General features: G+C 33.2%; 1 protein-coding gene across 1 annotated transcript in view; it reads right to left on the bottom strand.

The window, feature by feature from the left end:
- Positions 1–27,582, bottom strand: part of Pgant2 (polypeptide N-acetylgalactosaminyltransferase 2) — a 281,156-nt gene extending 253,574 nt beyond the window's left edge. Inside the window, exon 1 of the mRNA XM_085958242.1 lies at positions 27,337–27,582. Within this exon, the coding sequence (XP_085814368.1) occupies positions 27,337–27,429 (93 nt within the window). The 5' untranslated portion in view covers positions 27,430–27,582. The remainder of the gene's footprint in view (positions 1–27,336) is intronic.
- Between the last annotated feature and the right edge of the window lie 227 nt (positions 27,583–27,809).

The following is a 27,809-nucleotide window of genomic DNA, read 5'->3' on the forward strand; positions in this document are numbered from 1 at the left end:
TAAAGATGACCAAAAGTTTTAAAAAATGCATTCCCGTCGTGTTCTGATATATTCTAAAAGTTTCAAATGTCTAGCTAGTCAGGAAGTTAGTTAAAAATCTTGGACAAACAAGAAGAAAATTGTACTGCACAAGAAAAAATCTGTACCGGACAAACAGTAATACGAGTTAATAAAAACGTGGTTAAATAGAATAGTGAAAAGATATTGCAATCAGCAAAGAATATATATATGATATTGGATTAATTGCGATGAAATTAACTACATAGTATTTTATACAATTATTTTGAAACGATTCACCGTTGCGTTAATTTTGGCAGTCGGCTTTTGTATTTTAAATCAGTGTCAATTACCTCAAGAAATAACTAATCAGTATCTGGATTACGTATTTGTCCTTACCAATAATTCAATAAAAAAAATATTCAACGAGCAATTCACCAGATTTGAGAATGTAAGATTCTTTATTGAGCATACATAATTTTAAAATACCTCAGAAAAATATAGAAGTGTCAGAAAAAAAATAATACGACACTCAGCGGGACTCGACTGTACTCTACCAAAAAAAGAATTACGGTCTATTTTGAGCAATTACATTAATACATTGATTTTGAGTGAGACATGAAGCATCGGAGGTAGGTATATAAAATATAATGAATTATATTTTTATTTTTTGTGGTATTCAGTATACATACCATTAAGGGATTTACTGAACTATGAGGTTTAACTGAGGAACTCAGAAATAATGGGAACTGAAATACCTAACGGGTGTGGAGTAACAGGCAACCGATCTCGAGTGTGGAATAATATGGGATAAACATAAACACTTGTCAAGAATACACTTGTTCTTCGTTCCGACAACTACTCTCGGTTTATGCATTGACGCTCATTCAATATTGGTGTATTTGAAGGTTGCAACACACGTTGCACGTCTATAATGTGTGGATCATTCTCGTAGGACGCTCACATTCAAAACCCTGCATCAAAATGTAGTGTATTGGGGATAACCTGTCGGAATTCTAGTTATTAATCTGTTCCGTGGGTTTAACATAAACAGCTGGATTTTAACGGCGATTCTTCTCTAAAAAGTATTGATTGTTTATATCACAAAAATATCGATAAATAAAATCATACATCAGATAATATAATAATCTAGACATACGCGAAGGTCTTCATTTGTAATTTATATTGTACAATAGACGTAAAATCAAGTCGTGAAAGCATGCATTAGTTAGACATTTCAACATACTAATAATTTACTTGTTAGACAAAAAAAAATCTAATATGATCACATCAATGACTTTCGGCTCGTCAATATATTGTAGCTTAGTAATAGTTAAGAAAAAGAACGTCTATAAAAAATATAATATGTCACATTACGAGTAGGTATTTACCCATAAGTGCGAAGTCTTACAATGCCGTGATAAACCTTTCGCACAATCCTAATTCAGGTGATATGTAGTGAACAAAAATTCACACCCACATCATGAATGTAAACCAGACCCAAATGTAAATATCAATAAATTTAACAAAATCAATAACATTCAGAATCGAATAGACATTCAACTGGTGCTTGAACACACAAAATTCTGTATGACACGAGTCAAGGTGACTGCAAAATCATCGCAATACATATCTAAAATTCACTGATTATCAACCTTTTTGTATGATGGAACCCATGATACTTTAAAGGTAAGGATAATAATTGACAAAATTTAGGCGTGCCATTACGTAGGTACTTTTACATTATAGTATTTCTTGTGACCATTGAAACTTTAAATTACACTTGCAACCAAAAACACAATTTGTCTCTACTTTTCCATTTGTTTTAATTTGATTAATATGTGTTTTATCTTTTAATACATCATTGTAAACTATTTACCGTGTTTTATTTACATGTTTGCAGTATTTCATCATGTACCTACATATTATTTAGATCACACTTGGCACCCTATTTACTAATATAGGTATATACTTCCAATAGTAGGTATATCAATGCTTACAAGGCTTTCTTATTTAACATCTTTTATATTCTACCGATATCCATTTTTATATATCCTATAGTTTCATGTTTCATTAATAGTCAAATCCACGTGACAGCGCGATCACACGTCCCGATATTTGCTTCACTGTGATTACACTTTCTTATTTAACAAATAGTATTTAAAAGTGCAACCTTTTCTCCTATTCCAACATACAGCTCTCGAAATCCCGATTGCGAATCACTGACCTACATATATATATCACTTCATCAGGATCCATGCCATCCTTCAGTATCCTCATCACATTCATGAATCATGTCTTTCGCTTCGCACAGCAATTTTATCCTTTATAAGAAAGACCCTTTTCTTTTTCTTCGTCAGTCAATTCATGTCATCCTTCAATACCACTTCAAAGTATTGATTTTCTTGTCCTCACTAATCCCACTCGAAATTCTTTTGTTTTTCAAATTTCACGTGGCAGAATCGAAGACGCGCTCGGACTGAATAGTAACTCACTATAGCGTAGGTATATTGTATTCCGAGCAGTTTACTTATTTAACAGTCACATCGCAGATGAATACACAAATACTTACTATCTTTTATTTATTCACATGTTTGTTATATGCGACAAGATTTTAAAATAATATTAATAAATTGTAGCATCTTCTCTCCTAACGGTAAATTAAATGTATTTATCAATGCTTGTTTGTTCCATGCAGATAAATTTTATAAATTCATATTAGTAGTTATATTCCAGGAGAAATATTACAATTTCTTTGTTTGCGTTGTTTTTTCTCTACTTAAGAATAAGAAACATTCATTTCACAGTGTACGAAGATTCCTTCATGCAGCCATACAAATATTTAATGTACCTACTGTGCAATGAACCGAAAATTTTCTCTTCTCTTGGATTCGAGACATTTTTCAGGTTTTCTGAACTTTTCTTCCTAAAAATATTTTCCGTCCACAATCAAAGAACATATTTTTTTAAACTTTTATTTCCTCCATAGGCCACTACAATGTGTTTTAGAGTATCTACTCAAAACAGATATCGCAGCATCAGAGTACATAATTACGACCGTGCATCAGCGTACTGAACTGCCTGGCATATCTTGCTCGCGGTGCACACTTTGAATATCACTGGGCTAGTGTCACGCACTGATTTTTCCGCCCCTGTGGGGGGCGCTCCCATAAGGAGTAGTGCTCCCCAGCCGCTCGGTCTGACCCTGGTAGTCAATGTGCCACCGATGGAATGATGACGACCCTTGGCAAGGCCGAACAAAATATTACATAGGTATAAGTCCCGCAGTTTGCTCTGACAGGTCCCACGACTTCTCAGAGTGAACTGTGGATGGTAAAGTCGGTCACAGACCATGTAAATATAGGTAACAGGTAATATGGTATAGGGTTAAAAATTTTGATCAAATATAATATGCTTAGGTAAAGGGTAATTAAATTAAATTAGATATAAAATATGATTTGGATGTAAGATAATATGTAATGTAAATTGTAATATAATAGGTAAATTTAAAATGTAATGCAAAGGATAACGAGGTAATAAAGCGGGACTTATGGATGGGCGTTAGTAGTTTATAGTAGTTAAAATAATTAAGATAATTAAGGAATTAATGTAATTTAAGTAATATTAATATTAATCATATTATGTACATCGATATCGCTATATGGTTGGTTGATAGTCTGACATCCGTCAACCTTATATAAATGTGTAGCATATGGCGGTATCGGTGATCAGTGTGGATTTGTAAGAAATACAACCACCCCTAACGGATAAAAAGGCAAGATTATTAAATCCAAAGGCAGTCTGTTTTGTAGGTTCCGGGCGACGCCTTGTTGCCTCGGGACCCTTACGATCTCGTCTGCATAACTAATTAGAAATAATTAAGTTAATGTTAAATAATTAGTTAATAATAATCAAGTTAATTTTAAAATAATTAAACAATAATATTCGAATTAATTTTTAACTAATCAGTAATAAATGTGGTTATTTTTGTGACTTCGGATATTAGTTGACTCTTGTTTATTGAGACTTCGAACTGTGAACTTCGAATATTAATTGATTTGACTTTTTTTCTTTTTTTTACTAATTGTGGTGTATGGATAATAACAATAAATCGAGTTTCTTTTAATTATTATAACCTTTGGGACTTTCGATACCAATGTGAATGATACCTTTGGACTATAATCCTTGATGAAGGAATGCCATAAGGCCAAACATATTCTAATAACAATAAAATACGAGTTCTGAAGATTTCATCTGGTGTTTAATTGACTTTGTGTCCCGTGACTTTTTTGGTTACTCCACGTCTATGAGATTCCTGCCTGTTCCTCCACATTAATGAACCTCCACTTCCAAGTGCCTGAGCTAGTCAAGAAGTCGGAGGCCTTCACTAGACTAGATATTATAAAATTTAATTTTAAAATATGATAAATACGATATCTGTTATCATTCTATTCTGTGTAATAGTAATATAACGTAAGAGTTTTAGGTGTAGGTATGAATATACATATTTTTAACAGCGTAAAATAGCCTCTGTACACATTGCAGCAATAGTGGCAGCAATAGTGCGTATTTGACTATCGTGACAATAACACGTAAAAGTGCTGACTCTCTTCAATCTCATTCTTTAAGAATAAGCGAGGCGTGATGATGTTATTTTATGGTACTATTTGACAGGTAATGAAAATCGGTTAACCTCAAAATGAGTATAGTTCGTTTTTTTGCCGGCATGTTCGCCACTATTATTCTACTGCGCAGGCGCAGATCGAAAAAAATCCCTACTGTCGCATGAAAATTCTGAGCTACCAAACTTTTTTAATGCATGCATACAAGCTTGCTTGCAACTGCAGGATAATACATGTTTAGCCAAACATTTTCTTGCGATAGCCGCGATAATACTTACTGTCAACAGTAAATCCATGCACGTGCAATTGTATTGTACATAGTATAACAATATTCTACAACTAGTCTGAAATGGAGAGGAAGGTTAGAAAAAGTACACACGATGACATGTCAAAAACTTCCGAAAATCCGAATCGAAGTTCGCCAAAAAATCTACAAATTAATTCTTATCAGTGACTCTCACACAGGAAATTTTAAATAAAGAAAACTGGGGGTTGATGTCTGTCTGGGGTTTTATACGGGTTGTTATTGTACGGAGGATTTTTGTCCAGGGGCTTTTTGTCCTGTTTTCACTTTCTTGTTCACTCGACAGTTATTTGTAATAGTCGTACAATAGAGAAAATATTATTACAAAAACCTGAGATTCGACTCGACTTGACTAAAACTGGTTATACGATGATTATTAATATAGTACCTATGCAGTGGGCTGCAAAAAACTTCAACAGTAATATTTTTAACATTTACTCGTATCTAATGTAAAATCATATTTTTTAGAAAGACATGATGTGCCAATCATATTGTAAAACGCGAGACCATTTAAAACAAAACAAAAAGCCAGCGCATAAGAAAATGTCAAGGGCAGGCAAGAATGGGAAGATTGTCGACAAAACATCCGCGAGTAGGTGTACAGCAGGAGGTACAATCACGATCATAACTTCATAGATACGCATGAACAACCGAAAACGATTACACACCTATTATTTTTCTATATTTAATTGAAAAAGTTCAGAGTTAGTCAGGGATACGTCTTTGGTCCGTTTCTCTTCATCATCCTCTACGATTCTATACTATAAATGTTGATACCCAATGACCGAGGCATGCCCCGCTGATGACATTATTTTATTTCGACAACTTGACCAGCGCATCTATTCTATAAACAAGACTGCTTTCAGTTGCTATCTAGGGTAGGAAAGTATCCAAGTATTAGCAATTATTGTAACAATTACAATAAGTTAGTTGTAATTGTTACAATAAGTGCTATGTTTTAATAGCAGATAAATTTTAGAGTGAGATCGACAGTTTTGACAGTTCATACGGCTAACGTATTATAATTGTTACAATAAATGTTAATATTTCGATACTTTCCTACCCTAGTTAGCTGCCGTAAAGGCCGAAAGCAGTCTTGTGTATAGAATAGATGCGCAGTAGCATTCAAAAGACAATCGACAGACTGCATAACAGTCATTCGTCTCGCGTTTGTTTAAAAATCCACACGACGCAAACCAACATGTCGTTTTAATAGTGCATGACCTGATACAGATTCCCCCTTGACCAACGACTATTCTCATCAAGAATATTTGATAAAGCTCACCGCGTGAGCGAAACGTGTTGTAAAATTATTAATATGTGGTGAATACTCAGTGACGTCCCTAGACAAAATGCCACCCCTAGGCAGTGCCAAAATGCCGCCACATTTTTTTATAAGTACAGTACTTTTTATCATCCTATCATGACTCCAATATCTAAGAAATGTGTTATATGGATACATTACTAACAAGATGTATACCACTGAATCTAATTTAAATGCCATCTCTGGTTCAATAGACAATATTGCGAGTCTACGGTTTCAGATAGGTACATTGAAAAATACACTTGACAACTTCCAAAACTCACCGAGTGACTGGTAAATAAATTTTAAATTAGGCATGCACGTGTCATTGCTGTTCACCAAGAACGTGACGTCCAACGACAACGGAAGTAAACTAGACATCGTGAACCCGACAATAAAACTTTTATAGTAAGTACTTACCTAATTAATACATTTTGTTTAAAAAAAATTTTTGATTAGGTACATGTTCAAACACGCGCGTTAACATCATTTTACTCCCTACTTCAATTATAGTTTGTCAATTTATGGCTACGGCCGTATGTTGTAGCTTAACCACTGGGGAATGCCAAAAGAAATGGCGTATTTCAAAAAACCACTACCTTATTCTTAGGTCAATAATTATTATAAAGCAATCATTATTCGTAGGATGTTTATCACACTTGAATGGTCAAAGACATAGCTTATAATGAGTATCTTTAGAATTATCTTCAAATGTGTTATTCTTGCCCATTTTTTGAATAATAAAATGCCTAATTCTTGACAAATTTGGGATCACAGAGATTATCAATATAATTTTTTATCGTAAATATATCACTATAATAATGTCAATATAAATTATACTGAGAGAAGTGGCTCTCGTGGTGCAGTGGGTAAGGCGCTGGCCTTCCGCCCGAGAGGTCTGGGTTCGATTCCCGGTGAGGACACAATATTTATGTGTTTTTCTCAAAGCCTGGGTGTTTGTGATTGTTCATAATTACTAACAACCACCTTGTACGAAAAAGCAAGGACATGGTTATTAATAATTAAAAAAAAAATTATACTGATGGTTTTATAATGCGTTTAAAAATTAATAAATGCAAAAAATTTTAACACCACTGCACATTTATGTACTGAAATATGACTATATTCTAAAACATTAGAGCGAGAGGTTTAAAAGAATACTATTTTATGTAATAAAAATACTTTATGCAGTCATCAAATGTTTAAAATAAATATAAAGGATAATAAGGCTTTAAAATTATATAAATAGATTATCTACAACGTTTAAGGTATGTCCAGGATCATGCTTTGAAAATAGAAAAAAGCTCCATTTTGACCCACGCTGAGCACGTCCGCCCATAAGAAAGCCAATACCCCATAAATCTATAAAACAATAACTAGGTAACAAAATGTACTTAATAAAAGTACTATGGCACTTGTTTCGTCTATTCCGCGGTATTCTCTACTATTCGGTACCTACTCTTATTTCAATAGTTCGAAGAATGATTTAAAAAGTCACAAGGCAGATAGATAGAGGCCAAAATAGGGTTTACAATATATAAACTGTACGAATTACATTTCATCGTGAGTTGTCGTAGCGGAAAGATATGGCCGTATACCACTGAGATCAAAAAAATGACGCGGTTTATTGGATTCAATAAGAAGATTGATTTGATCGGATATTTGAGAGGTACGACTTGATACTTTGGATGACCTACTTGCTAACCTACTTTTTAATCATTCCGAATCAAATATATACGACAATAATTGTCGTGTCATGTCATGATCGTATTTATAATTTACTTACTTACCTAACTTCTTCTGTATTTCCCTTGTATTCCGGTAGTTTTATTATATGTTTTATTAATATATGAATTATTAGATCTCAATGATATACAGCCATGAGTACAACATGTGAACTGTGATACGGCCAACTGCATACGTACAAATTTCCTGAGACGCAAAATACGATCAGGAAGAAGCCTCATTTCTTGTCCGAATAATCTGAATCAATGGTATGCCCAAAGCGGCGACAGAGATTCAAACAATTGCTAAGCTTCACATAAAAAATATGTAGAATAAATTAAATTAGATTACGGATAATGATGAGTGACTCATGATGATATAGTTAGCTAACTGACTATTATACTACAGTAATTATTGTATGTAAGTAATTAATTATTGCAACATAGTGAATAATAATATAAAAAATGACACCACCACTGTACTATTACCTGACATTAGTGACACCTCATTAATCATTATAATTCTTATCATTACATTTTATTTCAATTGAATTAAATGGGCAGGTAGGTAAATCTATAAAATCAATCATTCTTTTTTTTCTATACCCGGATGCTTTGATACATATCTAAATAATACAAAAATAAAGTGTATCGGGAGAAAGTAATGCAAACTTACACCGTTTATTTCGTTGTTACAATTTATTTTAATACAGCGGCGCCGTACACCGCTGGCGTGGAGAATAATTATTAATTACAAACCGGGCTTAATAATTAATTATGCGTCTAATTGCTATGATGAGAACAGCACACATTGTTTTGCAGACATACAGGCAGACATACAATGAATGCATCAACAACAAAAAACATTAAACAAATTTTCTATTATTCGTTTTATTAAATTCTTCAAAATTTGCAACAATGGTTAATTTAGCTGTCTGTTGAATTTGAAGTGTTATGGGAGTCAATTATTAGCAAGAATTTTCATAATTAAAATAACCATCTCTGTATTGTGAACACAAGTTCAAATTATATGATAATGACAAAACCCATTCTAAAATAAAAATAAAAGAAATCAGAACTAAAATTTTTGTATCACTGGCTGCCGGACTAAAATTAGTTTGAACAATTTCTGACTATCAATCATGAGAAAGGCCCCAATTCAAATCCCAATGAAGAAGATCAAGCGTTGCAAACGCGTGTTTTTTGCCAGATCTAGAATTTTTGTATATTATGTATACATCTAGCTTGCAAAATACGCATCTGGCGTATGGCTATAAATATACCGTTTTTTGATACCACAAACAGTTACAAATCCTCCATAGAAGCGCTAGAATAATGTTTTAGTTGTATGACTTTTTGTTAGAACCGAAACATTTTTTTTCAATCTTTGTTTTTGTAATAATTGACATGAAATGCAAGAGTTGTTGAGAAAATCTAGCATTTTTTCTGGCATCTAGTTTATTTTCTAACCTTATCTGGCATATATTCGTGAATGACAGTTGGCAACACTGGTGAAGAAAACAATTTCATATTTAGCATAAATTGTGTAGTCATGCCACAAATCTATACGCCGTTGTCCTTTTCACGTTCTTCTCAAACAATGAGGAATTTAGTAAACACCAAGTAGGTAGGTATATTGCTTTGGACTTTCGTGGTTGGTTATTTGCATATTTGGTTTTTTGGTAGCCACCGGGAGTTTTTCCTCTTTTTCTAATCAGCTGAACCAAATGGCGTGGTTGTTGCGTGTAGTAAGATTGGTCCTAATCTATTGGTTAAAAGTGGAATAAGTACTACAAAAAAATGCGTTTTATTAAATTAAAACAACAATACAATGCAGTTCCACCATGAATTGACAGTTAACAAAATAAAAGAAAAAAAAGATTGCAGATTATTGTTGATTGATTAGCGTTCATTATGTTTGTGTCACATATCATATTTTTTTGAATCTAGAGAGAAAAGTAACATTTGTTTTTCTATATTTATATATTGAATACTAATCAATTAAGTACACAATATGATTATTATGAGTGTATGCAGTACCTACCCCAATAGCTCTTTATCGTCGATCAAATTCTATGACGTGTCAGTTCATACATTTAAAAGTGATGGACGATGGTAAAGGAGTTTTCTATGAAACAGCATTATCCAACGTGAGATTGGAAGTTACTTACGCGAGAGACGAACAAACAAAAATAGTACAAAATTATAGGTGAGTATTTGTTACTAATTAACCATATGTGTTTCCGTTGATTTGCAAAACCTTTTCAGCTGGTTGAAGGATAGACGTTTGCTTGTAGTAAAATGTAGTCAGTAGATAAAATATAAAGTATAAATTATATATATAAATATAAATTATAGTAAAAATATAAGTAGGTAACATAATAAACAAACAAGTCCGGAACGGTACACAAATAAAAAATGTTGTAATAATTGAGCCGTTGCCCGGAATAATGTTGTATCCAACAAAATTGTCAATGTTGAGTTATTGATGGAATAATGTTGGGTATGTTTTTATGCATCGTTTAAGGTAAGTAGTATGGCAAAGAAAAAATATTTAGGCTTGTGGCAGCATTTTAAAGTTATTGGTTTGTGGAAGAACGTTGTATATGCGATTGTCAAAATGGCGTCGCCGTCCGTCGATATCACGGAGCGTGGTATAATTCACTTGAATAAAGGCAGAAAACGAACATCTAATGTTTTAAACTGGACAAATATCAAAGCTAGGAAGCTGAAGGATGTAGGAAAAGAGTATTTATCCAGAAAAAAATATTATTAAGCCTGCAATTTACCCGTCAAAACAGTTTGCATTGTAATGCTCTATATATTGTGACTTAATCTAATACCGTTTCAATTTTTTTTAATCGTTCCTAGTTCTATTTTGCAAGGTCGCGTTTGTGCCAATTTTTTTTTTTTATCCGGGATGTGTTCTCGATTTTAATATCAAGACAACTATTCAATTATCATTCAGGTTACTGAATCACAATGGATAAAGTCATCATCTCGTCTCATGTATTGAGAGTCGAATGTCGGACGCTATGTTCAGAAAGCAGACGAAGATAATTCTAAGCTCAAAGACCTCAATGACATGTGTGAATTCATGTTAGATGAGCATGCTGCCTTTTTTAAGACAATATTGAGTGAAGCAGAATGAATAAAATACATTTTGCGGAATAATGTTGTATGTGAAATTTTCATATACAACATTTTTCCACTAATTTACTATATTTTTTTGTAATAACTCCAAATTTAATTGCCTTTCTTCACCACTTAACATTTAAAACTCTTAATAATTGTATGTTTATTGTATTTAAAATATAAAATGTAACAAAACATAGCTGGTTTAATTTTTTCCATTTTTCTCAAAACTAGAATATTGTTGGATACAACGTTATTCCGGGCAAGGGCTCAATTGATGTTACAATGATTATGAGTGTTATTATCCCAAAAAAAAAAAAATCCTGAATAGGATTTCGAAATGAAATAATATGTAAATAAAATACATCAGATAAAGAAATACGATCACATTACCCGGTGATACCTAGTGTATTTTTAACAACAAATTATTACTTCCGATATAAAAAGCAAGCATTGGAATATTTACACGGGACATTTAACTTCAGCAGGTGGCTTTAAAATAAATGATATTTTTGGCAATCGGAGCAATAAACCAATTTAAAGCTTTAAACGAACTCAACCGTGTAAAACGCTATTATTGTTTGAAGAAGTTACTTTAATAATAATATAATGATTAGATCGTAACGCCGCGCATGCGTTACAAAAGTAATCACGTTATAACGGTTTAAATTTCAAATTTTGAGCCTATTACATATATCTTCATGAGATGTAGATAGTATCCTTCTCATACAATAGCTAAACTTGATTCTATCAATTACGCGTAATGATTTGCCAATTAAAAACAAACCCTTTTTGTAATCTGGTGTTTTTTTTCAAATTATGTTTATTATTAGGTATATTCAATATGTGGTGTTGGCGCCGAATGCTTCGTATTTCTTGGACGGAGCACAGGACGAACCAGTCAATCATCCAGAGACTGCAAATAAAGGAACGGCTCTTAACAATATGTCTGAGACGAATTCTGCAGTTTTTCGGACGTTATTGTCCAGTGCGGACCGGACAACCTGGAGAGACTGGTGGTTTTGGGTGGCCTCCAGGGAAGGCGAAGCAGAGGAAGAGCGTCTGCGCGCTGGAGCGACCAAGTGAAAGAGCTGAATGGGGGCACCATTCATTGTGCCCTGCAAGTAGCGGAAGATCGAGAAGGATGGAAAGTCTCGGTCGCTCAAAGGATGACAAAATTTAAAAGTTGTCACGATCCTCAGCCATGAGTGTACGACCAAGAAGAGAGAGAGAGATATTAGGTATAGAATGTTACATTCTCAAATCTTGTATCTTATTCGTTGAATAAAATAAATAGATTATTAAGTTATCAATCTTTTAATCAAATAGTAGTAAAAACTACACGGTTAAACGATCAATACTTAGGAAGTTTTATTGGGTAAAGTAGAATAAAATAGTACGTAATAATAGGTAATAATTTGGACTTAACCTCAGATTACGTTATAGGTATATAACAAGCATACTTATACAGATAATGAGTAATGAGCAATGACAATGCCTACAACTACGCATTAATGTGTTAAGTGACTGTACCTACTTGGAAATAATATCATTATTATGAAAAGAAAAAATATCAGTATCGGGCTTGTGTCGATCGACATTTTTTGATGTCTCTAGTCGTATTTAAACATTTTTGTTTTCATGACTCTTTTATCGTGACCATGCTGCGTCTTTTTTATTTCACCGCAAAGGCAGGCGGCTGTAAAATGGCAGTAATAAATTAATATCATTAATTTAACATAGTGTTTCCCTAACTTAAAACATGCTAGTATCCCATTAGAAACGTAGATTTTGCAGAACTGAATATTAAAAAAAAAACACTTTAACGGATTTGAGACTATAGTCCTTCCCAACCCAATCGACAAATTTCTTTTCACAGTCAGATATAACAATAAATTTGAAAGCATTTTAGCATAACTGTGTATGAATATACTGAAATTTTGGTTGGCGTACCTACTATGTAGCAGTGGCGAAGGGTGGAGGTAGGCTGTTAATGTCCGACACATAAAACGATATCAGTAATATGCATTTGTTTTTATTGAACCAAAACTACAATTTACAGATGGTGTTGGTTAGTTTTTAAAAATCAATTAAACCCTGCCTAAACCATAACACAACAGTTTAGGTGAATGCAGACTTTTTTCGGCATACTTATTTATTTTCGTTGAAATTATATTACAGATTGTGTTAGTTAGTCTTTTAACATTCATTAAGCCTTGTCTATCGCAAACTATAATCAATAAACACTATTCTTCTATCTATAATATATCCAAAATTATGTATGATTTAATGGCATAATTTTAGATATTTTATAGATATACAAATATTCTTTGACTATTATCTATTATGGTTTTCGCAGGGTGTAATTGAATTTTAAAAACTAACAAACACTATCAGTAAATTGTATTATTATTTCAATGAAAACAAATACATACGTATGACTGACAAAGTTTAATATGCACTATTTATGGCGGATCTTAATAACCTACCTCCACCCTTAGCCACTGTAATGTAGGATGTAAAGTACGCCAAAAATAGTATTTATTATTAGGCACAGAAATACTATAAAAAACGGAAAAATATTATTATGATATTTATATATAATATATAAATATTATTATTATAAAACAAAAATGATATTGGATATAGATTTCATTGGGACAATCTAACCTGAAATAAAAGTCTATAAAAAGCCCAACTGCGTATTCCTTTAAATTTACCATATAAATACCGACAGCAGTACACGTATCACAATTTGGGAAATAGTACCTTAACATGTTACGTCAATACTATTTAGTTAGATGAATATATATAAATACTATAAAACAAAAAGTTTGTCCGGGTCTTAAAGGTTGCAAAAGCTCTAAAACGGCAGGCTCTAAGCGCTGATTTTTTACAACGTTTTTATTAGCTCGTATTCTTGTTTTTCCGGTGGTTGTTTGTCCAGTACAAATCTTGCAATCGATTTTTAACTAACTTCCCGACTAACTAGACATTTGAAACTTTTAGAATATATCAGAACACGGAGCCAATACATTCTTTTAATACTTTTAGCCATCTTTAAGCAGAATTGAATTCATTTTCAGTTAATTCTGTTTTGTATGGAAAGTTATTTCAGAAAAATCCGTAAAAAGTAAAAGACTATTATTGGTTGCTAAGCGGGTGGTCCTAGCAACTAAATTATTAATATATACGTTCGTTACTATGGAAATCAAAATGAAATGTCAAAATGACATTTCAGTATTCTATATTTGCTTGTTTGTTTGTTTTTTATTTACTTTATATCAAGTACAAGTTAGAGCATATTGAACATAATAATTCAACAGAAAATTTAAAAACGTTGTATATAAAAAGTTATTTTTATCTTGTAATTATTTTGCTTAAGATTCCTCGTCTAAAATCTCTATCAACGCAAAAATGTGATTTAATTCACGAGATATGAACATTTGAAGTTTCCCATAATATACAGAAGAATAAACAATGCAATCTAATTAAGTACTTAAATATAAAATTTTAGTTTATGGACGTAAGTAGTAGGTAATAAATAACAAAATTGTCTGAAGACATTGTTAGAGGTTAAAAATTCATAGTTCACCGATAATATCATGCAATATTGGATAACTCGTCATTGATAGTTGAAAATTTAGAGTTTTGGGCTCGAGTGAATGGTTATCAACCATTCCTCGTAAAAACATCTGGTAAACATAGCCAAAATCCACAACGTATTGTATAGTGCCAATGAAAATATAATATACGCCATTACTATTACCATCCAAATGTTACCTAAGCTTTGATAATGGTGTCGAACGAGTGCTAGTCCACGGGATTGTGCAATAATTGTACTAATTGAACAATCATTTGGTAAATTATCATCGCGAATCCAGTAATGGTTGTAATGAGTCAATCATCAAATTCGTAAGCAAAAAACAGTTTTTTGTATCCGATTCAATATAATCTGTTGTAATATGTAATTATTATATTATGTCATATATACATAATTATATACGTAGTAACACCATTAGTTACACGGATTACTTGCAATGTGGGGTGGCTATAATTAATTGCTCCATGACCATGAGCTTAATTGTTTCAGGTAGCAGCTGAAGTACGATTGTTTTAATTAAACTTTGCGACGAAAAACTTCGCCTTTCGCTCGGAAACGTCAAAAGCATCTGTTCGTCGATCGGTTAAATTTCAACCCTTCATAACAGTTGGCGCGCGAATCGCAAATTTTGAAATTGGAACACATTTACTACGTTTGAATAAAAACTAGCAATTTCACCCCGTATGTTATTAGAATGTTGGATGGGCCGCACTCAGCGAAATTGACGCCACCTTTTAAGTTCACAGACTATTATTTTTAATAACATGCGACGTTCTACATTCACTTGATACAATATTATATTGGGTTATATTACACACGTTGTATGTAGGTATCTTTATATCTATCTAACCTACAATGATCATTATCGTCTGGGGTTTTTTTGGGAATATATTTCAGTGGTTTTCTGTTGCCAGCTGCACCGCAGTGTCAGCATTGGAAGCCAAAAGACAGTGAAGATACCCGGCTGTCAGTATCTGCTCTGCCATCTGTGAAGTTCCCAAACCTTCATCTTCAGTCTGTTTGTCGACTTATATAACGAAAGTTTCGACACAACTTCACCCGTGTCCGGAAACTTGTACGTATGCTATTCGCCGTATCACACTTCACCGTGAAATGTTGTATCGGAAATATATGGCCGTATAGTAAAGACCGCCCAACCTCTTTGGGTCGTATAGTTCTGACACACAATTCATGTCTAAATAAAACACGGTTCTTGTCGATTTACACTTTACAGGAAGCCAGCAGCAAACAAAATTTAAAAATAGCCGATGTACTGGATTATTTGTTAGGTTAGGTTTTCATTCTTGAATTCATGAAATTTGCCAAAATGAGCTATGAAAATTGAATATAATAAAATTGGAGACCGTATAGTATACCTACGCTCATTTTTTTTCGATAAGAAAGCTCACGGCGAACTGTGCCACGGTGAAATGTTTTACGTACAATTTACATGTAACCAACTTCACCGGTATGAACCATTTTATAGATTTGAGATTCAGTTTGTATAAAGAACAAATGATCACAAATAGATAAATCATTTTACATATATAAAAAAATATATAAGTATATCATTTTTCTTTATATTTTCCGTATATTAGAGTAAGGACGGATTCACTTCGAAATCACTTTGAAACGGTGTTAGTGTCATTTAAAAGTAACGAAACGAAACCAATGCCTAACAATTGAGTCACCTACACTGCCAGAAGAATGTGACACCACTCTACCTAATTATAAAATCTCTAGCCCATCAGAAAAGAAACAATTTTAACTAGACCTTCTTTAGACTATAACGTGATAAACCTTTATTGCGTAAGTTATCTGATGCTTCTCCATAATAATTAGATCTTTGAAATAAATCTCTACTAGATGAAAATCAAATTTATTAAAATGAAGCTGAAAAAAGGATTCGTGGCCTATTGTTTAAATTAGTTGCAATTCAGTTTGCATCACGAATAATTTTATTCATTTGTAGCTAACTTCATACTGTTGGTTAAATGCTTGCGTCTGTCAAAAACCGCAAACATTTCAACACAACTATAGAATCACTCAAATAGTAAACTCCACAAATTATTGATAAATTAAGCATATTATAATACTTGTTATGCCCAATACATGAAGTTTTAACGTTAAAATGGTATAATATGACGATACACGGCGTTGATGAGTGACAATGAGAAACTGACTGACGAAATGATTGGGAGACTGATAAAACGTCAAACAGCTTCTCAATATGAAATTGTAATTATTCACGTAATATTAACAATAACCAACACGTTATTCGTATCGAAAAGGACACAAGGATGTCGGTTAAAAACTTAAAAACAAGGCCATGTTTCAATTAATTACAGAATATTATTTTTGATCTGGCTACCAAATCTACCAAACTAAACATGTCATAATTTGTATAGGTATATCGTAAAGTTACCTATAGTTATAGTAAGTTAACAGTTTTGGATTAGAACAGTTGTTGCCAACAGCGTAGATGTGGACGCAGGTGCGCTCCTGAATATTAATTATTACTAGAACCAAAATTTTAATTTCGTAGTAAATATATACATATTTTTTAAACCGTTAAAATATAGTATATTTCTGATTTCACGTTTGGTAATATATGGCAAGTATGTTTTATCAGTGCCTGGCTAAAATAATTTTATGGTGGTATTAGTCGATGTAAAAGTGGAATAAACAAAATTTCATCCTCAAAAATATCCAAGTAATCTATAATATGATCCTATTTTCCTCCTAATTATTGTAAATTCTGATATTAATAAGAAATAGTGGCCTGCCTGCGACTCAATTTTGTATGCTTCTTATTACGTTAAGAAAATATCGTCAGCTGAATGCAGAACTATCCTAACTCACATTTGAAATATTTCAGAAGAAAGTTCTTTGAAGCAACCTACATCAGTAATTTGTTATTTTTATAGATAAATGTATACATAAATTGATGAAAATAATGATGCATAAATGTGTCTATATAAATAATAAATACATTAAATATGATGGTTCAAACACTTACAATATTTCAAATGTAAGTTAGAATAGTTCTGCATTCAGCTGACGAATTGGTCTGGTCCATAGAGGTATTAAATTAAAAGAGGGGCAAGGAATCGGCTTTCTCATACAGCTGAATGAAGCAGGCCAACAATAGCTGCCAACTTACGAGAAATAGCGACGCGATAAAAATAATTCAGGCCATCACAGAGGATTTACTTTGGTCATTATAACATACCCATATAATATAATGTTAACGTTCAAATTTTGCCACACATTGATTACCAGCCCGCCTCACCATACTGTTTCACCATACTAGCCTGCTTCACCATACTTCCATATAACCTACCGCCCCTAGGTCTGGTAGATCAAAAAATAAAATAATACATAAAATTGTACATCAAACCCAAAAATAAAATAATGCTTTCAATCTCTAAAAGTATGGCAGTGGCACTGGGTTAAAATGGTGTCATCCACTTCCCTCTTAATCTTAATCATAAGTGTGCTCATTATCACAGCCTACGGATTAGATAATTCTTTATCTTCAGAAACATCGATGAGCTACGAATCCGTTGAAAAAATATATCTGCATAGAGCTGTATGTAGGTACTGTCACTGTGTAAAGTTTACTCATTCATTATACGTACATACATAGACCGTTTTCCAAGAATAAGTTTTACCTACCTGGTTAAATTGATTGCCTTCGCATTTAAATAAGCATATTATTCAATGCACGCATTTTAACTTTTAACAAGGGACACTATGGAATACGAAATATTTTTTTGTGGGATCCGTTCGGTGTTTTATAAGGGTCAGGTAACTGTAATGATTAATGAATAATTATTATCAAGCTTTTTATACTTACGGTCTCATTGAAACTAAATAATATTTAGTTATTGTATAGTAGAATCAATCTATAGCACAGAGAAAATAATGGTAGTGTACAGTGGCGCACCCAGGGGGTGGGCCAAGGGGCCCTGGCACCCCCCAAACATGAAAATTATCAGAATGATTTTAAGCATTGAAAGCCAATAAACTATACCTTTGGGCTTACACAAATAAAAACACGGCAAAAATGATTTGTAATTCTCCAGCACCCCTTTTAAAAAAATTTCTTAGATTTTAATTTCTAACACAACACTAATGTCAGGTTTTTTAGAAACCCAATCCCTAATGGAACTGTCAAAAAATTCTCGGTTGGCTGACTGGGATGGCTGGGGAGGGCTGACAGGGCTATAGCCTGGGGGTCCGGGCTGTGGGGGGCCCGGCGTGTCGGGTTGGCCAGATAAGTGAAATAAACACACATCATAGATTAGCTTTGATAGTAAAAAAAGTCGCCTGCGGCGCTATTATACTTCATAGTCATGAACATTTTCAATTACTTGTGCAATATATTTTTTGATTATTATGTGTCGATACTCGACAGCTCTATTATTAAAGTAGATGTATTAAAAATCGCCAATAATTCACTGTATAAGTACGCTTAATTTGAACTAAAACACAATTTGAAAAACGTTAATGTAGTATTTCACACTGCCTTTATTCTTAGCGGTAAGTAGGGGGCCCGCCAATCCTAGACTGAGGGCCCGTTTCAGGATGTGGGGACCATGGTGTAGGTAATAGACAAAAGACCGATAAACGAGAAGAAGAAAAAGAGCCTATGAGACTAATTTACATTCTCCTTCTTGGGTCCCCCCCAATATTAAATCCTGGGTGCGCCACTGGTAGTGTATAAATACTGTATAAGGACGATATTTTTTTAAACGGAAAGATTAATTGAACTCTTGTGAGGACACGAATAATATTATACCTACGCTAATCGATAAACAAATAGTAAGTTTAAGTCATCGATTATATTGTGTGTTTTGAAAAGAAACAATTCGACGTAAAATATTGACACAAGATAGTACACATTGACTTGCCATGTTGACTACCTTGTAAAATCTCTAATAATTACATTTATTATGTACAAATGACAGTATTCTGTCGATGATTAGCACTGCTTGTTTTACATTTTACAATAGTAATCATTGTGCAATACAACAAATACAACAAGTGCACCGGTATAATCGCTGAGTAAATCGACTTGGTTCTTTCAAAGCTAAACAAGCGATTGAAAATTCTACATTTAATATTTAAATTTAACAGTTTACAATATTCCGCAAATGAGGTTTTGTTCTCAAATGATCTATTCAAAATTATTGAAATTTCTTCGTGTTTATGTTTATAGGACACACCGGGCCAAAATATTCAAAATATTTTCTAAATATTCACGTTTTATACCGAGGAGTCCATAGAGTATAATCGTAATCTAACATTAGTACAACAATGGTTATATTATAATTTTTTCACTGTTATTTCGCGGTCTTTGTATACAAAATATCAGACACTCAATGTTGTTAGTTATTATTGTTTTAATGCGTTTAACTTAGTAAGTAGGTATACAGTTAATAGCTAAATGTTTGAATCATATTTCACACATTCTTCAGTAGTTACGTGATAACGTGGAAACTGTTCCAAACCGTTTTATAAATTATATTATATCACTTGTACTATTCGTGTCATTGGTTTTTCAATTACAATATAGCCAAAACGATACACAAATTCACTTATTACGAACCTTCAAACCGATTTAGGATTAACATTGTATGGTTATTGGTTCTCAAATCGAGAGCTATGCTTTTTTTGGTTGTGGCTTTGAATTAGGTAGCAAACTAGTTTATCAAATTAGTCTTAAGAATAAATTCTAATGGATTTAAATTCAAATTCCGTCAAGTACCGTCGGTCGATAGTATCATAATTATCTTAAGAATAAGTCTTCGATATTGCATTTCCATAGAATGATGACTCACTTCAGTGAAAGTGCTTCTTTACGGCCAAACAATAACGAATATTAAATTTATTAATTATTCGCAGTGGAAAAGGTTATATTATTAATTACTGATATTAAATCAATGCAAGGCCACTCGAGGGGTATTTTGTTAGCGATGCGTTGCATAATTTGATTTTGTGAAGAATGCAGATTTTTTCTCATACTCAGCGCCGAATTTAATTTCAATTGACTGACGGAAGAGAGTGAATTTTATAATATAATAATAAAAAACAAATAAAGAAGAACCCACGGGGCATTCACTATAAATAATTACTAGATAGGTAAACTTTTCTTTTCTTTTGTAATATTTTATTCAATCTCAAATGGTTGCATCTAAAATAATTACATGCCCGGCCCAATGGACAGATCGTCATTAAAAGTTTTTACAAATTTCACCATGTAGAGGTAGTGTAAGTGCCAATTAATAATTATATATTTCTAGGGAACGTTCCTTGCCATTAACTAGTCATGAATCATGTAAATTAGCGGCGAAGGGTGGAGGTAGGCTATGGAGATACGACATAAATAGTGCACACTAAACTTTGTCAGTCTTATTTTGTTTTCATTGAACTAAGAATACAAATTTCAGATGGTATTTATTGGTTAGTGTTTAAAATTCAATTAAACCCTGCCTGAGCCAAGCCATAGTTAATAGATAACAAATAAAGAACACTCATCTATATAATATCTAATATTTTGCCATTAAAATACACATATTTTTTATATTTTATAGTATAGATAGAAGAATATTTGTTATCTACATATTATGGTTTTGGTTAAGGCACGGTGTAATTGAAATTAAAAAAACTAACCAAAACACCTGCAATTTATAAACTGACAAAATTTTGTAGGTATATCTACATTATTGTTGTTGGATCTCCACAGTTTACCTCGTCCCTTCGCCACGTAGATTAATATGTATCTATTCCATCGCACTTAGCGACGACAATCCATCAGAAATAAACACCCAAACAGCAGATTAACACGAAATATAACTCCTAATTTATTTTAATAATACTATCACATCCCTAGCCCTTCATTAATTTCAGAACGACACTTTTCAACGTGAAAATAACCTAATTTTTGAAACTGTGTACCAAATTTAGCGCCCGCATATTCTTCTGAAGTTACCTGGACCAATTAGGTACGGCCCTGTTCGTCCACAACAATAAAATAACGAACTTGAAATGAGAAATATTTTTTGGGGCGAACTCCACCGGTATGAAGCAATAATAAAAGTGACGTCACTGCACCGGGAGTCATTTCTGCTTCATAATAATAAATACAATTAACCCGCGGAATGAGAAATTTTCTCAGATATTATACCTACCTAATTAGTATCGAAGAAAACGATAATCGCTAGGAAAACCAGCTGTTGCAGATTCCACTCCCTATATATCATTTAATACGACGTATTCATTGCACGCATTTGTATTAATCCATATTTATTTGCCAGTAAATGGTAGATAACACAAAATATCGTCACTTACACAATAGCATGTTTAATCACTACTATACAAAAGTGATAATAAATATGCGGTGTACCCTTTTATGACAAATGTGTTTTCAAATACAAATGTATATTCAACAGTGACGAAGGGGGGGGGGGGGGTGTCGGTCATAATAAATGTAAGTATGTTTTCATTGAACTGACTACAATTAGGTATGTAGATAGTGTTTGTTAGTTAATTCAATTAAACCCAGCCTAATCCAAGTCATAATAGATAATAGTAAAAAAATATTCGATTATCTATACAATATCTAAAATTATGTAAGTATGGTTTAATGGCATACATAATTTTGGATATTTTATAGATAGAAGAATATTTTTATCGATTATGGTTTTTACAGGCATGGCTTAATGAATACATATGAATAAACCAACATACACCTTCTGAAATTTGTACTCTGAATTTGTACAATATTTTTGTCAGATCTGCACAGCCTACTTCCACTATGATGGTTTGGTTAGGCAGGGTTTAATTGATTTTTAAAAACTAACCAGCACCATTTGAAAATTATTTTCTTAGTTCAATGAAAACAAATAAGTATGACTGACAAAGTTGAGTGTGCATGCTTTAAGTCGAATATTAACGGCCTACCTCCACCCCTCGCCACTGATATCAATATAAAGAATGCTACATTCTCAAATCTTGTGATTTATTCTTTGAAAATAAAAGAAATCAATTATTAAATCATTAGCAAGATCAAGTACGTTATAGCTAAACTTTGGAGTGATTCGGGCGTCGGTTAATAATTACGACACTTAATTAATTGATACTATGATTTAAAACACAAAAACTGATAAATAAAATTAACGCAATAATATAATAAACATGTTATGTAAGAACTACTAGTTGTAATTAAGTAGGACGCCCGTAGCTTAATTGGTAAATCACATTGGCGCGAATCCAGTGGTTACATGTTGATAATCATAGGTGTCTACTTAGACTAGATACGTCTATATAGAACATGATTGGCGAACATAATATGGCACGCGTGCCAGAAGTGGCACATACGAAATTTTAACTAGCACGTGAACGATTTAAAAAATCATTTTTTATGCATATTATTTCCGATTCTGAATATATATAAATTTAGAGTTGTAGTTTTATAATCGTCAATGTGTGATATTATGGTATACAAACTTTTCATCATAGATTCAACAGTGATCTTAAAATTAAACACAAATACTGATAATGTTTCAATTATTGTTTTTGGACGGTATAAGCATGGCCCCCACAAAGGGGGGCTTTACAGGACTTACAAAATGGATTTTTATCCAATAAGGCGAAGGGTTGCATGTTACTTGGTTACCACAAATGGAGGTCGCAATCAGTGCTTCATAACTCAATAATCAACTGGTTTTAATTAAAAATTGCTAAAAATACAAGAAAACCCTTAACCCAGGGGTTCCGTGGAAACCACTTGGGTAATACTACTGTATAAAATCACACTGCCTTTAACTTTAACCTAAGCGATAGGTAGGGGGCCCGCTTCAGGATGTGGGGACATGGGTATTAGCAGAGCTTTTTGTAAAAAAAAATAAAGGTGCCGGAACTCACTAATTGCCACACTTCTTACCTACTAAAGAAAATTATACCTATTCAAATTTCATTTAAAGCAACTTTTCCGATGCCACGAAGCCCATAAAAAAATAAACAACTAAAGTTGTAAAAACATATATTTGAATAAAAATATAGGGTGATTTCCATGGCCCCCACATCCTGAAGCGGGCCCCCAGTCCAGGATCTTTGTCGGGCCCCCTACCTATCACTATAGTCAAATGGCGTTCGAGGTAATATTAAAGGTACTCAGTGTATCAACAAACATTAACCAAAAAATGCAATTTCACAACCACATATTTTAAAATGTTAATACGCCTGAAGGAAATTAGTGCCGCAGGCGATCTTTTTTTTACGATTAGAGCAAATATGTGATTTGTGTTTAACTCACTTATCTGGTCGATTTCCCAGGCTAGAGCCCTGTCAGCAAGTTCAGTCCAATTTTCGTCTGAAAAATCGTCTCGATTCCTTTTCTTAATGGCCGAATATCTTCCACTGAGTAACCACCGATCAACCAATTTTGTATCAAAAAGTGTCAAAGGTGGTCCGACGAGTTTGATGAACCATAGTGCCGAAACTGTTTTGGTCTTCAACGAACCTCTAATTAGATTCATTTGCGAAAATTCGCGTTCAAATTCACTTGAAGAAATGGTAATAGAATTCAATGCATATAATTATTATCAAACGCGATAGTTTTTCAAGATACGTCTTTTCATATGATATGATTCAGATTTATATTATTAATATTGATATATAGTAGATATGAAGACAATTATATATAATTTTGTTTAATGTTATATTATAATATCATGGCAATAAAACATATATTCTTAATTGCGCAAACATTGTTTCGTCTAATTGCTTTTGAAAAATACCGTGAAAAAAGGTGCCGGAACGCCTTTCCACCGCGTTACATGACAAAAAAAAACAGGGTATAAGTATTATAGAAGGTCTTTACATATATTATCGGTGTTATATAAGAATGTACTATATTATGAAGTCGTTAATGACTGTATCAATATTATATTATATACCTACTATATTGTATTCTGAATTATCTTTGGGCGAAAATGCTCATATATATATATATATACCTACATATAGGTACATCGTAAACCGAGTGATGTATATAGGGATGGGATAATTCAGGCATTTGGATTAGGGAACACGCTTTTAAGGCTTCGATCAATCAGTGACGTCAAACATAAAATCATAATCAAAGAATTTGAACTACACATAGAGCGAATTTTATTAATTACATTTGGTATCTATTAAAATACTAATTCGTCGCAAAATAATATTTTGTGCGTTGCGGCTCTAAACAAAAGCTATGCTGCGTATTTTGAGGTTTATTTATTATCTACCTACGTATGGCATAGGTACGCGATTTTTGATGAGATTGTTCATCTAACTAATGTTGTTTCGGTGTATTTGGCTCCCTTGCAACATAATAATGCCGTTATAGCTACACGTGTGTTACAATATATTGTGTTCCAGTTCAAGTCAATCATATTTCATGGTCGAAATGTTGCTTCGAATAATTCAAACACATGAAAAACAGGAATCGCCACCAAGTGTTGTAAAGCATTATATAATGGCAATTTATATGGAATCACTCTAATTATTACACTTAGTCTAAAACTCTAAATACCTTGGTGTTTTTTTTGACATTAGGTAGATATTATTAAACGGCACACTTTAATCCCCTCGATGGTCGAGCGGTAACATGTCGCTTATATGTATCGCTTACATGTATGCTTATAATGTCGTGGGTTCGAATTATACCTCTGGCAAATTCACATGTCGTTTATTTATTTCAGGCAAGAGTACGTGATGTGATAGAGGTCGCTAAGCAGATGAAATAGCAATGGGTAGGACATGTCGCTCGGCGAGTGGACAACCGCTGAACAAATGCCGTCTTACAGTGGTGTCCAAGGGGCACTCTAAACGTCCACAGGGATGCCCTAAAACCCACTGGATGGATGGAAATTTTGGTGGATGTACGTGGCAGCAAAGAACTAATGACCGAGAAAAGTGATTGTGTACTAAACACGTGTAAACAAGGCCTTATTGAAATTTACAAATTACGAATATTCAAGACTTCACAAAGTGAAATGACCTTAAAAACTAAGAAATATATGCAGTATTAGAATAAATAAAGAAAAAAGAGTGAAAATCAGAAAGTAGGTAGGTATACATGGTAGACCGTGGAATACACTAAGCAGGGTCCAATTTTAAGAATTTATAATATAACATTGTCCTATTATTTATAGTCAAAGGTATATCTCACGTAGGTGGAATATATCAATTTCCGATGTGATTTGGTTGAACAGAGTTATTTATTATGCTCACCCTAAGAAAATTTGGAACACTAGGACACTCACGCCCATGGCCCCCACAAGGGGGAGGGGGGGCTGACAGGGCTCTAGCCTGGGGACCCGGCGTGGCGAGTCTACCAGATAAGCGGGATAAAAACACATCATAAATTTGCTTTATGAGTAAAAAAAAGTTTTAACTATCTTCCTTCAGTAATGTTATTATTTAAAATTATGTGGCTGTACGATACAATTTTAAATTACCAATGTATCGATACTCGACACCTCCATAATTCAAATGAATGTATTAAAGTATACAAAAAAACACTAAATATACACATTAATTTTACCGCGTACAATTTGGAAAACGCTGCTCTAGAGCGTCACACTGACTTTATAATTAGCGATAGGTAGGGGGGCCACCAAATATACTAGCCTGGGGGGTCGCTTCAGGATGTGGGGGCCATGCTAACACCACACCGGCTGAAAACACTGGTCTAAATCGTTTGCTTCGGCATCTACTTCCACCTTACGAGTAAAATGTACCCACGAAAGTACCGATGTGTTCATAATAACTGTACTTACGGACTGCATTTCCATTTACATCTATCAGACAAACAATGTATTAAATGGGGCGAAGAAATTATTGCACGAATAAAATTTTTATTCCACTCTCAATACAATATGTGATTGAATAATTGCACGTGTTATGAAACAGACCACGTGATGGCATGCGTTTCATTTAATTTTCGATATTATTCAACGAAATTCCTCTACAAAATAGCAAATTTAATGTCTTCAATGAATTTATATTATTTTACTGTTTATAGCCAGCAATTCTTCTACGTCACAGACGCCTGAAACATGTTTATTTTGTGTTCGTTTTGCATTTGTTTATTTTTGACAAGCAAAAAACAAATGACTGTCGCGAAAAATATAATTCGATATTCAAAATTTAAAGTATGCCGTGACGTCATAGCACAAACTGTAAATAAACTCAATCGTCAATATAAAACCCCACTCGAATAGTATAAAAAATACTTGATTTTGAATATATTATTTGAAGTCTCATAAATCATGGAGGTTTTTAGGGAAAATGTAGGATATTATATGAAATTTCTACGATATAGTAGATCTTTCTTTACATGAAAATATTATATTCTTCAAAAATATATTATGATTTAGAATTTTGACAGCTTTCACGGACGAAGGTGTGTGCCTACACTCTACAGAGCTTTTATCAAACGATACAAACGTCAGTTGCTCCTGCGTCAAAGTTATGAATAAAAATCTCATAAACATGGATCATTTATCAAACCTAAATGTTTATGTATCAATAATTTCCGGCGTTTTTCTGGTAAAACTACGAATTCGTTGATGTGTGAATAAAAAAAAACAAACCTTTGAGGGTCCAGAGGGTAGTTGAGTAAAGCACAATACTGCAAATATCCACACAGCTGCGAAGAGTAGAATGATTTTGATATTCCTCCTCATTTTGTCACAGTTTTAAAGGCTATTTCCGTTAATATTTACACTTTTATTATCTATTTACAACGAATTGTATCGAAATGTCACGATCGATACATGTGAGATGCGTTTTAGCAACTACTGCCGTGCACTCCGCGCCGCGAACAACCATCAACTGTCAGAAAACGAGCGGCGAACGCGCGAACATGTTCTCGGTCCCGTTTGTTCCGTTCGATTATGCCATAACACAGTGATGGACAACCTCAGATCACCAACAACGACAAAAAAATTTACAGTAATTTTACCATTGCTAACAATGAATATGTAACGTATATGTACTATAAACAGTGATGCTACAATATTATACTTATTCGTATTAAACGTTTTGTAATGATTTATAAATCTAA

Source organism: Rhyacophila brunnea, unplaced genomic scaffold, assembly GCF_057557595.1.
Source record: "Rhyacophila brunnea isolate RB1 unplaced genomic scaffold, BYU_Rbru_1.0 scaffold_11, whole genome shotgun sequence".
NCBI classification, from domain to species: domain Eukaryota; kingdom Metazoa; phylum Arthropoda; class Insecta; order Trichoptera; family Rhyacophilidae; genus Rhyacophila; species Rhyacophila brunnea.